This window comes from Plectrocnemia conspersa, unplaced genomic scaffold (genome assembly GCF_051122295.1).
Source record: "Plectrocnemia conspersa isolate PC_06_02 unplaced genomic scaffold, ASM5112229v1 ptg000005l, whole genome shotgun sequence".
NCBI lineage: Eukaryota > Metazoa > Arthropoda > Insecta > Trichoptera > Polycentropodidae > Plectrocnemia > Plectrocnemia conspersa.
The window spans coordinates 1,364,091-1,383,027 of record NW_028277169.1 but is presented as its reverse complement, the minus strand read 5'-3'; the positions used below and the strand labels follow the sequence as shown (position 1 = coordinate 1,383,027).

The 18,937-nt window shown below is 31.2% G+C and overlaps 1 protein-coding gene across 1 annotated transcript; it reads left to right on the top strand.

Annotated features, from left to right (window-relative positions):
* The first annotated feature begins 2,333 nt into the window (after window positions 1–2,333).
* Window positions 2,334–17,620, top strand: Galk (N-acetylgalactosamine kinase). Its single transcript, XM_088186273.1, has 8 exons — window positions 2,334–2,514; window positions 4,247–4,414; window positions 10,744–10,939; window positions 11,004–11,112; window positions 11,178–11,335; window positions 13,400–13,574; window positions 15,867–16,065; window positions 16,209–17,620. The coding sequence occupies exons 1-8, from the start codon at window positions 2,393–2,395 to the stop codon at window positions 16,378–16,380; spliced, it is 1,299 nt and encodes a 432-aa protein (XP_088042399.1). The 5' UTR covers window positions 2,334–2,392; the 3' UTR covers window positions 16,381–17,620.
* Window positions 17,621–18,937: the final 1,317 nt, after the last annotated feature.

The following is an 18,937-nucleotide window of genomic DNA, read 5'->3' as shown; positions in this document are numbered from 1 at the left end:
TTTGCTATGGATCATAAAGTATTAAAACATTATCACCAAAATCTTATTTTAGACGTTGGAGGCACCTTTGGTGCAAGTAAAGGCCCAGGTCATAAAATCACTTAAGGGACAAATTTTAACAAAACACACTGTAAACCGTCGTTTTCGCGAGTGCACACGGATACTCGGATCTGCGTATCTGTGTCTGATCCGTTCGTTTTGAGCATGGACAATGGACAGACGGCGGACGGATACATTCGTGGTTTATAACACCACACATGGTCAGATTTGTCCGCCATAAATCCATATCGGACAAATCTGGCGGGTAGATCCGTGCGTGTGTGGCCAGCTATTTGATAAAAGAAAACTAACGATACATGATTTTAATATGTACTTTGCTTAACATCTGTTTAATTTAAATTTAAAAAGTCTGCTTATTTATCAGTATAAATCTCAGTAACTATGTTAAATCAAATGTGCAAAAAGATAACATTTTTCTTAAAATATCAAAAAATGTGTATCTATCTAATAAATAAAAATCTCATATGTATTATTTAAGTAAAAAGTTAATATATTCTTTTTATTAAAAATATGTGCAATAAACTCAGTCGCTATATGTATGTTTTCAAAGTGATTATAAATATATGTCATTGTTAGAAAATATATCGATCTGCTGGTTATTTTAATAGGACGAATCTAATCACATCAGCAAAAAATTTTCTTAAGGAAAATTGGCAAACAAAATGTGGAGACGCGCATGTATTCGTCTAAAGGCTTCGACAAATATTCTCGTTCTAAAGAACATATCTTATTTTAGCAAGCCTTCAGAGAATACGGTACAACATCTGCGGTGTTTGAGAAAGGAAAACTGCAAACTATGAAAATATTAGAGAAGCACACTGATTTGTACCAAATCAGCTGAATTATTTTAACTGAAAAACTGTCCGTCAAATATATTATTTGCAAATAGAATATGTGTTCTTTTAGCAATGTATATTGTTCTAAAATCAGAACATAGTATTGAAAATTTGAGGTACACACAATTCATCAAATTAACAAGACGCAATAGACCAGTGCAAGTATCATTTCTTCCACCTACAAGTAAAGGAGCTCGTCAGCATATTAATCGGGTGTACTTCCACGTCTTTACAAAAAGATAATACTTGCTGAGTAACTTCAACTTGAGATGATTCACTTTTTGTTTATACCAATTCTATGTTGTCGTCATATAGGTCAGCAAATTGTTCTATCATTATTTCTAAAAAAAATAAAAAAATAAGACCTAAAAAAACTCTACGAAAATAAATGTGTAGATTATCAAATATTTTTTAAGTTGTCGCAATACTGCATATTTTAATTGTTTGTGATTCATAAATGTTATTAGATCTTTCATTTCTTCTGAAAATTAAATGTAAACGATAGTATGTAATGGGTAAAATGTAACTTTTTGTTTACAACAAATACAGACTTTTCATTTTTATTACCATGCTAATCATAGCATTGTAATGTTTAGTTAACTTTGGTATGTATATCTATAATTGGCAAATCACTGCTTTTTGTTTTTTAATATTTGATCCTAGAAAGTCAATAGTAATTTTGTTAGAATAATCGTGATATATTATCTATATAACCTAACACTTACTGGCAAACTCGTAATTTAAAGTTTTGTGCTATGTCATTTTGTATCTTCAATTAATACTGTGTTAAGAACGTTGAAAACGAAATACGCGATAGATTTTATCGATTCATATTGTAAAACTCTTTTAAATATTTTTAAAATTATAAAGTTGCAAAATATATTTTTTGATTTATTCAAATAAAAATTTTAACCTAATTTTTTTTATTATGGATTTTAAATATTTTAAATTTATTATAAAATGAAATATAGTGAAAAAATTGAAATTAATTTATTTTAGAAAATTAATAAAATATATAATTCGCCTATTGTATGCGTTCGCGAATGCCGTCTTATGCTTGTCTACACTCTCTCGAAGTGACCCCCCCCCCCCTCCCGGCACAGACTCACAATTTCACTGACCCCCTCCTCCCCTAAATTTGTGATTTAATTTATGAAGGCCGTCTTACGCAAATCAAAAAAGATTAAAGATCGCATATTATTAGGCAAAACCTAATGAAAATTATAGGTAGTTAGTATATTTTATTTAGATTTTAAAATGAAGGCCGTCTTACGCAAATCAAAAAAGATTAAAGATCGAATATTATTAGGCAAAACCTAATGAAAATTATAGTTAGTATATTTTATTTAGATTTTAAAAATCGTTGTTATAAAACTAAACAAACATAAGGTTACAAATATTTAATAACATGAAATTTGTGCGGTTACAATCAGACAACGCCGTATGGATGGAGCATCCCTAGTTGCCGGCTGCTGTCAGCCGGAGTTTTCATCGCGATGGCGTCGGAGTTGATCCCCTCGGCTAGAGCTCCTCGCTCTGACCGTTTCACCAACTTGACCAAAGTGTTTGTGGAGAAATTCAATGTCCAGCCCCATTTCTTCGTGAGGGTGCCCGGCAGGTGAAAATAACATAATTTTTCATATACACGATAAACTCGTCCTTACGACCAATGTCTTAAGATCTAAAATGGCTGAACTTTAAATTTTAAATAAACAAATCAGCGTTGAGTGTCTAATAAAATGTTTCGATTACCATACGACAAATAATTCGGAGAGGATCGGTCATCTAACAGTAGTTTATCTTATGATATGTTGCTTTCTTCGACATACAACCAACCGTTTAGCCTTACAGTTATTGATGTTCTAAACGTGCGGAACATTCATAACGCAAGCGAGTTTGTGCCTTATATCGTTTCATCATAAGGATAAAACTTCCTTAAATGTGCGAAAGTGTGTTATTTGTTTTGATAAACACATCCTGTCACTACTGACACGTGGTATATTTTGAACCCATTTTATGTGAATAAATTTAGTATCTTGAATATTTTACCTTTGCAGATTACCGAAGTTAAAAATATTTTGCGGTTGATAATACAATAATCTAATAGTACTATGATAAGATAAATTATTAAAATAATTTATAGCGAATTTTTAAAATGAGAAAATTATATTTTAACTAATTAGCCAGTTTTATAATTCCACCTTTCTCGGTATTGAGCATTCTTACTGCGACCGCGAAGGCACGATTTTATTGCTTTTGACGGTTTACATATTAGAATATAACAAACTAAAATAATGCATTTCATATTTTTTTTTAGCTTAACGGTTAATTTAAATATGGCAATGTTGGGTTTTTCTAAATGTTGCAAAGCTTTACAGCTATTATTGGAAATAATACTAAATAGAATTTAGCTGCATGATAGATAAAGCGGCGAGTAAACTTATACCTGCTAAAAAACACTATTGAGAAAATGAAAAAGAATCGCCTTGAATGGGCAAAAGCTCATCGCTATTGGACCGTCGAAGATGATTAACAATTATAATTATCTATTTTAAATTCCCAAAACGTGTAAAAAATGCATCAAAGTTGATAAAATAATCAAAATACGTATATGAACCGCCATGTCAACTTTAAATTGGCCACGGCTGTATATAATTGTTCTAAGCCCACTCAATAAATGTTATTTCATAACAATTATTCAATAAAAAAATATTATTGAATGCATTTGTGACTTTTTTTTATAGAAAAAATATAGCAATGTCAATTCGTGAGATCAATAGTTAAATGACAATAGTTAAAATTACACACGATACAACACTTATACATTAAAGTTATTTGCAAAAAATCACGAATTGGACTTCAAAGTAATAGTTATATGTATTTTACAAGGTTAATTGACTTTTTATTATATTTTTTTAGATGTTTCGTGATAATAATTTGAGTTTCTTTAAACCTAAAATATATTGATGTAACACTCGTGTAGCATTTTAAACAGAAAATAGTCCTGCAATGATTTTTACAGTACTATAAATGTATGATGTACTATTTATCTAGCTTGTTGATTTTCTCATTTTATCATAACATTCCAATGAAATTTAATAAAAAACAATTATATTTAATTAAAGTATACAACGGTAATATAACTTGTTTTCCAATTCTTTATCAGCGACTAATTACAACTAAATACACAATGATAAGCAGCTATGAGTATTTACAATATGTTTATCTTAAAAAATTCACGCACGATCGAGCTTGATATTTTATTATTTTTCTCTTCGGAACTAATCGGTACAATTGAGATTGTAGCGCAATTGTGTAACATATAATAATCTTATGTAAAACAATTTCAGAGTGAATCTAATTGGCGAGCATGTGGACTATTGCGGATATCCAGTGCTGCCGATGGCCATAGAGCAGGATGTGATTGTAGCGGTCAGGGGGATTCTTGATCCGACTATCAGGCTAACGAACACAAATCCAAATTATCCAGACTACGAAGGGTCAATCTCAGTTTTGCCGTAAGTATATAATGTTCGCTGGCGTGTTTTACAGCTGCTTTTTTTTATCAATTTTGCAATGTTTGCGTAACAGCAGGCAGTTTTAAAATAAACATACATATGTATCAAAATTACTCCGTGTTTCATAAGACATAATTTGTAGAATATGCAACGAGAATCTCATTTTCTTAAAATTTCTCGAATATTATTAACAGATTACCTCAAATCATCAAAAGGAACATAATATAATCAAAAAAATAACAATAAACTTTGATAACTCATATGTGACATTGAACAAATCAATGTACAATGCTAGTGTATTAACACCTAACCGATGGGTCAGGTAGTACCTTATCAGTCATGTTTTGCTGATGCTAATCCACGTGATGTGTAGAATCTACTTTTTTTTTATCTCTGATGTTTAACAAGAGGTTGGGTAGTATCGATCCGCAAAATTCAAAGCTTCTTATGCTGCCATTTATGTACTGAACGTTTGTACTACCACATGACGATTGGTTTAAGATGCTATTCAATTTCTTTGTAAATACTTATTTTAAATAAAAATATATTTGAATAACCAAAACAGATTATCTGAGGTTTAAGAGTTTTCGCTGAAAAATGTCATAGTAAAACTTAACAAGAGCTTTTTAAAATCAAGGAATTTACAATGGAATCCATTATCAAAATAGATTGGTAATTTTAGATCTTATGTGACTTAAATCATTATTAATGTTCAACTCGTTATAGCAGTGGTTCTTAACCGGTGCACCGCGGTGCACCAGTGCACCGCGAACTTATTGCAAGTGCACCGCGAGAAAATTGGTAAAAACAAAAAAATACGCAAAATGGTGAAATCTTAATGTTTCAATCAATTTATATTTTATCATAGTCGTGATACCCCACAATGGATAAATTTATTATTAAACGAAATTGTGAATCAGACCAAAATATTAATTGCACTGGGAGTACAAGTGGAAGAAGTAGTGACGATGTTACTAGACATCATACGTCTCATACAAAAGAAAATATATCCAGTAAAATCAAAAAAATGAATGAACAGTATTCTGAAGAATATTTACGTTTCAGTTTTACTAGCATCAATGAGGAAGGATATCACATTCCACTATGTGTTGTATGTGGAAAAAAACTGTCCAATAGCGCGATGTATACTGACAAGTTAAATCGCCACTTCACTACGAAGCACGCCGATCTTGCATCAAAAAGTAAAGATTACTTCAAAAGATTGTTAAGCATGCAAAATAAACAAGCGAAATATTTTGAAAAAACTGTTAAAATTTCCGATAAGGCACAACTGGCGTCATACAAGACTGCTGAATTGATTGCTGTACAATTAAAACCACATACTATAGCCTAATTTTAAGAGTCTCTAATTTTACCTGCATATTGTGAAATAGGAAAAATTATATTTGGCGATGAAGCAAAAAGGAAATTATGAAAATTCCTCTGTCAAACGATACAATAAACAAAATAATTGAATATGTCGGATGATACTGAGAAAACAGTTAACGATAAACTTTCCAAGCGATATTTTGTTTTACAAGTCGACGAATCTACTGACATTAGCGGTAAGGCACAAATACTAGGATTCGTTCGTTTCATAAATGAAAACAAAATAGTGAATCAATATCTATGCTGCAAAGAACTTACCGAGCATACGACAGGACAAGATGTTTTTGATCTTATTTATTCATATTTAGAACAATTTAAAATATCATGGGAGTTATGTGTAGGAATTTGTATAGATGGTGCTCCTTCAATGGTAGTCACAAGAAAACCTAATATTATATCTACGCACTGTTTTTTACATAGAGAATCTTTAGTTTCGAAAACATTACCAGCAACACTAAAACCTGTACTAAATCAAGTTGTAAATATAGTGAATTTCATAAAATCAAGACCTTTAAAAACACGCATGTTTAAAAAACTTTGCATTTCTATGGAATCTATGTACGAGTGTTTGCTTTTTCACACTGAAGTCAGGTGGTTATCTAAGGGTAAAGTTTTATGCCGATTCATAGAACTTAAGAATAAATTGTTAATCTTTTTTCGAAATGAAGGTATGGATGATTTTGTAAAATGTCTTCAGAATAATAATTGGTATGCTAAAGTGGCATATTTAGCTGATATTTTTAATTACTTAAATAACGTTAACACAAGCATTCAAGGAAAAAACGAAAAATTCATGACATCCATTGACAAATTGACATGATTTCGGAAAAAATAACTCTTTCGAAAAATCGAATAATAGAAAAAAATATGTTTCCTTCACTTAACGAAAACATTCCCAAGGGAGTTATTTCCGCAATAATAGACCATTTAACTTTATTGGAAGAAAAAATTGCACATTATTTTCCATTCTTAAATATAAAAAAGTATGACCGGATACGAAATCATCAAATTAGTCCAATTGTCGACTGATCGTACTCTAAAAATTAAATTTTCCGAAATAACTATGAAGAATTTTTGGATTACTGTCCAAGAGGAATATTCAGTTCTTTACATGAAGGCACTGAAAATTTTGTTACAGTTTTCGACATCATATTTGTGTGAGCTTGGTTTCTCAACAACAACTAATATGAAAACTAAAAAACGAGAAAGACAGAAAAAAATTTAAACGAAGAATTCAGGGTAACTACATAAAATATTCGACGTAATATTTCTGATATCTGCAAAAGCCAACAAGCTCAGGTATCATATTAATTAATTTTTGATCGATCATATAAATTCCATTATGTTAAGCAGGAACGTCATTTTGGGAAAAGAAAGTGGGGAAAATGCACCACTTAGATTTGCCATCCAAAGAGCACCTTTAAATATTAATACAAATATTTTGAATAAAACACGTAATTAAAAATTGGTTCTAGGGCAAAATTAACTACCTAAATTTATTTTCAATACTAAAATTTTTTATATAATTTAATTTTAAAAAATATGTAAAAAATTTGCATGTAATTTTGTAGGTAACTATTATTTTTTTTAAATATTTAATAAAAATTATGTCCACGTATTTTTTTCGACCTCTTAATTCAGGTGCACCGCCACTTTTTCCCTTGATCAAAAGTGCACCGTGACTTTGAAAAGGTTAAGAACCACTGCGTTATAGTGAGTTATTCGGTGATTTTGGCCACGATTCCATATACTTTTCCGATCGAATCTATATTTGGAGAGATAGTAGGCGCCTAGTTCTAGCATAATCTTAAACATCTTTACACTTATCTTTTAAACATATTAGTACAATTCGAGGTGTTTTCACTGTACATAGTTTTGATTGCAGTTTTATCTAATTTATAGTAATATTTAATATTCACTCATTGGTTATTTATTATTATAAGCTGGATTACTTTTAGTATAATGTGCGATGTGCTTCTCTTAAATAATAATATAAAACTCCTGTTTGTGCTCAATGCGCTAAGTTCATTGATTGGCAGAGAAGTTTTTTTATTGAAAATATCCATATATTTCTTTTCTGCACTCCAAGTGAGGACTGTTTTGCTGTATCAGTAATAGTCCAGTCAAATAAGGGTTTAACCTTGGAATGAAAGATAACAAGCTGAAATTTTGCACAGACCTTTGTTTTGGCGTTCTAAATATATGGTGAAAAGTCTCAAAAGATATCGTGTCTGCTAATCAAGATATTAAAGGTCAAAGGTCATAAAAATCGTTTTTTTTTCAAATATCTCGCCTCTTTTGCGTCGCATGTCATTAAATGTTTAACAAAACTTATAGAAAATAAAATTTTCTACAAGTTTGTTTGAATTTATTTCTTCGTATGGTTAATGGTTTTCGAGATATAGCGCGGGGAGTGGGAAGCGCGCATCCGTTTATAGGATAACGCTATGTAAACTAAGGAGCCAGAGTTACCTGTACATTCTTCCACAGTTTCGTAGAAAACATCGCAAATTGTTATCTGCTGAATGAACCCATCTAAAGCATTATAACTTTCAATCTCCGTATCTTCAAAAATCATCATCGATAATGCAAAAAGTAATACGTATGGCCTCTGATACTTCTTGCAAAAGCGGGACCATCCAACATTTTGTCGACAGAATTCGATGCATAAATTGTACTGAGCTTCCTTGATTCCGCTTCCATTCATTATATACCCTATGCATCCAATAAAAGACATAAGCATATGAAAGCCTCCTAGTTTCACAACTACTCTGGACAAGTCTGAGCTAGCATCTGAAGCTGCTACGATTTCACGTGCTTTTATGTACAACGGCTGATCAAAAGTTATTAAGCATGTTCTTTGTTCATGTTTCTTGGCAGTGTTTATAGCACACTGTAATGTAGTGTAAATTGTGTCCATATTACTCACAGGATGATGAATAAAAGTAAGAAACAGAATCCGAGAAGTTACAAAGTTCTCATTGTTTTTTGTAAGTTGTTCAATAAATCCATTCCACCCTGGCAACGGTGAGATATTTTTCCACTTACCGTACTTCCACAACAAATCAACTACATTAAATATTTGTTCGGTTAGTTCTTCTACATCATTAAAATTTTGAACTTGAATCTCTTGCTCAATCCGGGTACGACATGATTTTCATACACTAGAAGCTCCTTTGCACTCGGTTTTGTTGTAAATTTCTTTATGCGGTCATCAGATATAACTTCAGATTTTGGAGTTATTATTTTTATCATTCCCATTATATGAACAGTATTATAGCCATCAAGAGTATAAATATTTTTCTGCATTATCTGCTGCATACTGTACTAAGGCACTTGACTATGATGGTTGATTACGAGGCTGTGGGTGATAAACAGCTGAAATTTAACATTTTACAGTATCACTATATGAAGCGAAAAAACCTAAACTTGACAAAACATCCAAAAGTCTTTTTGGGTGTTTGGCCTATCTGTATTTTTTCTATGAAGAAATACAGATAGGCCTATTAATAACTGCGAAGAAAAGGACCGTTTTCGTATGGAAGTCATTATAGCATGACTTATAGCTGTGTACTTCGTTTTAAAATGCCCCGTCTTTCCTTTTCTGTTCTTTATAATAACTTCTTGCAGAAAATGTAATAAAGTTTTCGGAATTTCTTCATTAATATTTTACTCGGGGGCGGGTAAGACTTGGTCTCAACAACAGAAGATCGAATATCTTCTCTAATAATCGCCGCAGCAGCTTTCACTACGCGCAAGTGTTCTTCTTCCGAAGTGCCTTTTTTATTTTCATACCAAGCTATGGATAAAACTTAAGCTTGAGCATCGCAAAAAGAAAAAATAGGGAATGATCCAATCTTCGTTATAACTATAATATCAGTTAAATATTTTTCTATTAATTTGGAAATGATCTTCTTATCATCTGGTACATACTCCGTAAGGACATCTCACAACTCTTTCAATTTTTTCGCACAAATTTCTTGTCGAGCAATATTTCATTTTTAATTCCTAATAATACAATGAAGAAAGTAATAAAATTATGGTTCAAACGACTTGCCGAGACCACTTTTTTCACGATTGTTTACTTTTTCAAGGCTTATACCAAGTTAAGCAGGTAGAAATACTCGCTGGATTCTACAATATAAACGGATGTACGCCTCCCACTCTTCGCGATATATCTCAAAAACGGTTAATGATACAAAACAAATATAATAACTAAACTTGTAGATAATTTTATGCTTTACAAGTTTTGTGAAGCATCTAATGACGTACAACGCATAAAACGCGAGATATTTGCAAAAATACAAATTTTGTGACCTTTGACCTATGATATCTTGATTAGCAGACACGATATTTTATGAGACTTTTCACCCTGTCCTTATAACATCAAAACGAAGGTCTGTGCAAAATTTCAGCTTGGTATCTTTCATTCCGAGGTTTAGCCTTTATTTCGCCTTATATGACTGGACTATAATGTATAATAATTATATACAATATGTGCATTTTAAAATTTATGTCTGCGAATATTTATATAGATTGATTTATTTTTTTGATAACAATTTTAATATTCATAGGATTAAATAGCATAAAACATTGTTGCTTAAAATTTGTTATTTTATTAACTATCCATATAACGCAGTTTTTCTTATATTTACAACTTTGTGTAGACTTGTTCCTCAATAGTTTTCCACCAGGTCTTGGTTTCCTATTTTTATTTCTATATTATAAACTATTATATGTAGATCTTCATTCCTACTGTAGCATATATTTTTAAATTTCTTGTGTTACTTGTACTTTCTGTTTATCATTTTGTGACATATAAAAGTTGAAAATATGAATATTTAAATTGCTGCGAAATTAAATGCGTATATTTTATACATAGCATAAAATTATTTATTTGTAGTCTGACATTACATATATGCTTATTTTTTACATTTTAGATTGAGAGATGATAAACCTATTTGGCACGAGTACGTCCTTTGTGGAATAGTAGGAGCTTCCAAGTTAGAATTTAATAATGCCGATCCTGATGGAATACTGATGGCTGTCTGCGGATCTATTCCACCCGCCGCTGGTCTCTCCAGCTCTAGTGCTTTGGTTTGTGCGTCCGCTTTAGCTTTCCTCCACTGCAACAAGGTAACTTATAATAACTAAGAATTAAACGTAATTATATTTGACTGATAATTTTGGATAATTTTAGGTTTCGTTGAGCAAAATGGAGATGGCGGCTTTGTGCGCCAGAAGCGAAAAATTAATTGGAACCGATGGCGGTGGGATGGATCAGGCTATAGCGTTTTTGGCTAAAGAAGGTTGTTGATAAAAAAATATGTTGTAAATATCATACAAACTTATCAATGATTTTATGATTTTTCAGGATTCGCACAGTACATCACATGGAATCCTTTGACTGTAACACCTGTGCTATTGCCAGACGATGCCGTATTTGTAGTGGCTCACTCTTTAGCTGAAGCCAACAAGGCAGCCACACAGGACTTTAACAATCGCGTGAAAGAATGCAGATATGCTGCTCAGGTAATATAAAACTTGAGGGTAATCTCAAAGTCTCGATAAAATTGTTTCTATGATCCCACTGTCCTCAAAACCACTATTTGTACTTAGCTTTAAAAGATGGAAGAGCTTGAGTATCGCACTTTTTCTCTTTCAACTCTCTTGACTTCATTTGAACCTCCAATGTACTCTAGATCTTATATTGTTATTTGGTTGATGCAGATTTTCTAGCTGTGTCATAATATACTCGATTGTGTGACTTTAAATCAGTATAAGTGTTAGCCAGTTTGTAAGTCAACCTGATCCGCTATTTTGTTTTAATTATAGCTATTCAAAAAAAATTTAAATTCGTAGATTCGTAAAAATTTCATAAATAAATAAGGAAAAGGGTCAAAAATGTTTAATAATAGAAACTATAAAAACATGTTCATGATACGGAATTTAACAGTTTTTGAGGATAGCATAACTTCTGTAGTTTTAACCCTTTCACTGCGTTTGACATCTCCAGAAGTCATAGCGAACAAGCCCCGGGAGTGTATGATGTTCCTTGCCCTCATAATCTTTTGAGCCTTATATCACAGTTGTTTAATATATTTTAAGGTCAATACTTGGTTGAATTAAGGTTTTTTAGGGGTTGATGCCCTAGGGGTGATTGACCTATTGGCCATTGAGACTCAATGTAGAATTTAGTAAGACTTTTTATGGCAATATTTACATGTGTGCGACGGATGATTATCGGCGAGACGTTTCCTCTAAGCCAGGGGCTCCCAACCTTTTTGTATCCTAGAGCGCATTTTACAATATCGGTAGGGCGGCGGGCACCACCTGACTCGTCAAAGATTCCTTTTTTGCCACTTACAGGAGCTATAATCGGAAAAAAGTCGGCGATCTCGGCCGATTTCAGTTGTAGCTTCGGCTCGGACAATTTCGAGAGAGTGTAGTAGAGGCTTAACAAATAATTAAAAATAATTAAAATTTTTAATTAGTGTTTGTGAAAAAAATTCTATTGCGGTCGAATAGTGGCGGGCGCACACAAATCGGACTGATTTGTCGTTCAGGAGTTCCAGGTCGTCTCTTTGCGTCTGTCAGTGGGGACGCATCTGCTGGTTTCTTTGAATGGCTGCTGGTGACTCTGACTTCCTTCCAGCAATTAGACACAGATTAAGTCGCTGCAGTAGTATTTTATTGAGGATATTATAATAGTTACATGTTTAACACTTAACCGGCGGGTCGGGTAGTATTTATCGATTTCGTCCACTGGCGGTAACCGGCGGGACGGGTAATAACTACCTTTTACGATTTCTGACGTTTTACGATGGGTCCAGTTGTTTCTACCCGCAAACACTAAAGTGTTTTGTGATGACATCTATGAATGAAGGTTTGTACTACAAGAAAAAAAATATTTCAAGGCGAAAATATTTTTATTGTCGCCACAACTTCACATGTGAGGGACAATCAAATAACTCTTTGCATCAACAAGCTAAAGTAATAAAACACGATCGTAAATTACTTTTAAAGCGTGACAAAGCTTGGCATAACAAATTTAGCCCATGGAAGACCGAAATATAATTTACATATGATAATTCACATAGTTAATTTTATTTACATAATTAATTATTATCTAATTTTTAAACTAGAGATATAATAAAGTAGAATAAAGCAAATTTTATGATATTAATTATTATTTTATACAACCCACAGATTGAAAACCATTGATAAAGTAATTTTAACATATGAACCAATACAATGCAGAACATTTGATAAATTTTTGTTTTTTAATTCCGTTTAATTCAAAAGTTATCATATATTTTTGCTATAAATCTGTGTTGCGTAAAGTTCTCGCGAAACAGCCCATTTTTACAGACAATGCGGGAAAAAAAACTACTTATAATTTAATATATAAAAACGGATGAACAGTGCACGAGGTCGCACTGGCTGTGTGAGTCTGCCAAAGTCGCCAAGAGAATGCCTACGTCACGTCAGTGTTATCACAGTGCCGCCAAGTTTTGGCCATAAAACATATATATATAAATATATATAAATGCCCCCCCCCCAAGCCTTTAATAATGTTTTATATTTTATTTTCAGATGATAGCCAACTCTCAAGGCTACATAAAAGAATCAAAGGATCCGCTTCTTACGCTGCAATCTGTGCAGCAACTCCTGGGCATTGATTTGTACAAGATGAGGGAGCTTGTCGACGATCTGCCTCAAACTGTTGATGAGCTCAAAGTGAGGAACAGAGCCATACATGTGATAGAAGGTTATTATTTTTTCAGGCATAAAACATTTATAATCTACAAGAATATAATATGTAGACACAAAGATTTATATATATATACAGCTATCGCTCGATAAACTACACACATGCATAATACTACTAAAGCCAACATTATATTGCATCTTTCACATTTTTTCCACAAACTTTTGTTATGAATATATTTAAAGGGTTTCACTTTAAGCAAAAAAATAAAATATACACTTCGTGTGAAGGACAGAAATTAATTTTTGCCCATCTATTGTCTATTTCTCTTATTACAGCACCTGATAAATGTTTACACACGTATTACTAAAAAAAATATAGACAAGCACACTGGCATTCTTTCCATTTTTCATCATTCATAGGTAGGGTTATTATAATAACAACCTTTTTTTCTAATATATTCATCAAAGCTGTCTTCCTTTTTTTTTGATTTTACCATTTCCATTAGCACATTCGTAATGGGAATTAATGGGAATTCAATATAACGATATAATAGCTCTAATTCTCTGATTTGAAAGAATAAAAATATGTCTTGGTAAAAACATTTAAACCATTTATGAAAGGTAAATCTTGTCAACATATACAATATTCTTTTTAAGTAGATTCGTTGCAGAGAGTTATTCATGGGATGATCGCTGTTTTGACCAATGCTTGCTTGCTACCGTTCACTTGCACTTAACCTGATTTTAAAACGTATTTATGTAGAAAAACATTATTGGCCGCTTTTGTAGCCATTTGGACCATACCAGCAATGTGACTAGAGTCTCCAATTACTCGAACCATCAACTACTCGAGTATCGAATATTAAAATTTTAAAATACTCGAGTACTCGAGTACTTTCGAGTATTTACCGAATGTACCAAAATAGCTATTATTCAAATTCGTGCACATATAAATAAATAAATAAAATACTTAGTATGTTAATTTTTACAATTATTTTAACTTCACGAACATACTTTTTAAAAACAATAATGCAAAAAGTGTCTCGAATTTAATATTATTGCTAACCTTTGGTTTTATTATTCCCGCTATGGAAAAAACCCTTTCCGTTGCTGTTGATGTTGGTCTTATTGTCATTAACGCGTTGGATAAGGCTTCTAATTTATATCTGTTCGCTTTTTATAGATATAAAATTTTTTGAACTCTCTTTTTATGTTCTCTTCTTTCATTCCCTTCTCTGCTTTTCTCTTATTTCCTTCGACTATAGACAAAATAGCATTTTGTAATTCTTCTTGAATAGATTTTTTTTCTTAACAATATACAATATTCTACTCCTTCTGATTAATGCGAAGAATTTAAATCTATATCCTTCGAAGATGTATTTGGGTGAATCCCTTTCACTCTAGAGCTAAACGGTTAGCAAAGAACTGACTTTACTTTAAATGCCTTTAAAACACACAATTGTTTTGATTTATATTTTAAGCTGAGGGATCAGTATAAACAATTTACAACACTTTACGCTACAACGGCATAGTCATAAAACCTAAAATTTTTTTTGTTGATATTTCATATTGTTCATTGCCATAAATTAGATAAGTCGGGACTGTCGAAAACACAAAAGAAATTTCTCCGTCGTACCCACTAACATAGCCGACGACCGGAACTATGCAACTATGGAACTATGAAAAAATTATACCTGATAGTAACCGCTTTAACTCGGGACTTCGGGCATAAACGCCAAATAAAAGCAAGACGCTAACCTTTACCGGACCGAGTTAAAGTTATTTTTGTTTCTGAAATATTTCAAAATTTTTTAATTTCGAGTATTAATCGAGTAATTTTCAAAATACTCGATTATCAAGTACTTGAAAAATAGACAAAAATACTCGAGTATCGAGTACTCGATTACTCGAATTGGAGACTCTAAATGTGACACAGCGAAGAGTACATAACCATTGCTTTTTTAGCGTGGCGCCATCATTCTAAACAAGCACCTTATTTTTTTGTGTATTACTTTTTACCTACTATAAATTTGCTTTGCAAAAATAGGCGGTGCCCGCCGCCCTACCGATATTTTAGAATGTGCTCTAGGGTACAAAAAGTTTGGGAACCTCTGTTCTAGATTATGTAATGCCGGCGACAATGTTTACACTCTAGAATGATACAATTCAGTGACACTGCTCAGTAGCGAGCGTAGCTGTGTTCTATTGTTTTGTGTTTAAATCCGAATACCAATTCGTTGGCATTTTAATATAGATCCTTTATTTGTTTTAATTTACTAATTTTTATTTGATATCCTCATGTTAATTTTCAAGTCATATAATATTATTTTTTTTCTTTTTCACATTTTAGAGGCTATGCGCGTTGAGAAGTTCCGTAGTCTCTGCGAAACGTTGTACACCAGCGACGATTGGGAGGAAGAGCTAGGCGAATGTATGCGGGCTAGTCATAGAAGTCTTGCTGAGTTGTACGAGTGTTCCCATCCGAACTTAGACGAGCTTGTACGACTCTCGGAAAAGTTTGGAGTGAGTGCTCGTCTCACTGGTGCTGGGTGAGTTCTATAATAATAAGATATGCAAAGGCTGTTCTAAAAAAGGCCGAATTTTTATTGTATACTGCATTATTTATTATTTTTATAGTATAATTATATATTTAAAAAAAAATTATTACTAAAATTATATTTTTATTTTTTAGTTGGGGAGGATGCATTGTTGCGCTATGCACTAGGGAGAAAGCTGTCAAGTACGTTGATATGCTGATGAACAATTACTATTCCAAGCATCCTAGAGCAGCCGAGAAAAACGTCTCCGAACTGGTGTTCATTACCGCTCCGAAACAAGGAGCTTTATTATATAGCGTTAATTGATTCACATTCCGTTAAAGATTATTACACTGTACAACAAGATTTTTGCCACATAGATAAGAAAACTCGTAACATATGTACATTTTAACTGTAAACACTTTTAACACATGATGTGTAGTAAAATTTGAGCTTCAAAATTGCTGCGATAAATATTTTATATTTTTTTTGTTTAAATCATTTTTAATTATTTTGTACGTATATTTTAAGCATTTGGTTACAAATTTTATTCGCATGTAAAAATTATGCACTGATTTAAAAACATTTTTTTCTATTATGTATATATATATTTTTAGTTAATTAAATGCCGCATATGCCTTATTATTTTAATTGCCAATTAGTATAATCGTTGTTAAAAAGTAAACTAAATCAGATTTTACTTCAGCGCATCACTTAAAATAAAAATCAGTTAATTAAATCCTAAACACGTGCATGCGTTACAATTATCTGAAAAAAATATAATTTCTCAGTTTTAATTTAATGAAATATAGACATATACAATGAAAACATAATATATCTTGTCAAAGCAAAAGCAAAAAACCATACATTTTAGAATAAAATGAATCGGAAATATTTAAAAACATAAATGATACAACTAAAATTAGTGTACATATAAATTGAGCAATTCTATCATTGTAGTAAAAATATATAAAATTGTTCACTATTTTTGTACAAACCATAGTTTTATATAGCCATACAATGCCATACAATTTCCATGTTGATTATGTGTAAAAAGATAATTTATTGATTTTAATTTACCAAATATTTTTTCTGTTTGGTATAAGTGTCTATTTGACAGATAGTTTTATTTTTTAATACATACGCTCAAAGAATGAGACACGAATTTTGATTCAAAATGAAATATGGTTATATTCGAATGCCTTCTCATTTTTTTGTTGCTTATGTACATTTAAATGATGAAACACAAACACTAGATTTGTGTTGGTTAAAGAACCTACTCTAGTCTGTTCATACTAATGAAATCTTGGGGAAAAGGGAAATTTTGGGGAAATTGTGGAAAAAATATGTGTATTTATAGTTTTTCCACTATTGTTTACTTACTCAATCTTTAAGTGCAAAGTATTGTATGAATAATTATGTGATATATGTAATATTCAATTAAACCCCCTATAGCGTAGTTTTTGCTACTGTTTGTCTCTTGACTTCGCTAGACATATTCTGTGACAGGCGAAACGCCGCCGCGCTATAACATTCCAAGGATATTCACCACAATACAATAAGAAAATATTTATTTTAAAAAAAATTTGTTCAAGCAAATGTACACGTTTTTATAATGCATTATGTATACACTTTTCAGGGGGTTTCAACCATTCTAATTTTTTATAATAAAACTATTTATAAACTAGATTTGTAACATATCTGTTACAAATCTAAGAAACTATTAATGAATCATAAAATATATTTAGATATATGATATGAGACAATTTATATCCAACGTTTGTAAAATGTTTGATTTGCTGATTGCGTTCAATTCACAAAATACAGTTGGAAGAATCTAACCTCAAATTTTGTATGGATGCCTAGTCCCCTATAACGTAGTATTCTTATAACGAAGTCACAATCTCTACGCTATAGTGGGGCCGACTGTAATTATTAAATATTTGAGTTGGAAATATATTAATTTAAAATAAAATTAATTAATATTATTTTATTTATATTTATTATGCATATACATATAATTTACAGTACATTATATATTATATTGTTAAATAAATAAATAAAAGTTACTGTACAAAATAAATAATGTTTTTTTACTTTTAACTAGTGAAGTATTCAACCAAATTTATAATGTTTTTATATCTAATATTTTATAACGTTTTTTTCTACAGTTGTACAGAAATTTATTTTATTGAACATTTGCTCAAATTATTATTTTATTTTATTTTTTTTACCTGGGTATTTGAAACATGCATTGTTTTTTAACTTTATTATATATGTATAATTAGAGTAATAAATATTAAAATTCTTAATTATTAATATTAGCAAATGATATAATACAAGCTTTATAATATATAATATTTTATTTACACAACTACTGTTCTTTCAGTCTTAACTTAAATCGTTTTTTAATATATATAATGTTATGATATAGCAGACTGATTATGTTCTAATGGTAATAATAGTAAGACATCTAATATTGAACTAAAAATAAATATCACACAGATTCATGACAACTGGGCCTAAAAATATCTTAAAAATCGCATAATGTATCTTATCTTGAGTATTCAATTTTGTCATGAAGAGAATTATTGTATCATTTATATACTTAACAATTAAGTATACTAATAGTTTTTGACAAACTTATAAAGAAATTCAAACTTAACAAATATTCAGATTTTTTAGGCACATGTTAATTCAAATCAGGTTCAACTAACTCAAAGTATAATCTTGAATTTGAAACTGTATTTACTTTTAATAAACATATAAGTAGTCTTTTATTTGTAAAAGGCAATTGATGTCTGGTAAAGAAAGAATCTGGAGAATCTTGGTGCAAGACCGGAAGAGCTGGGAGAAATTATCGGAGGAAGCGAAGACATATTGG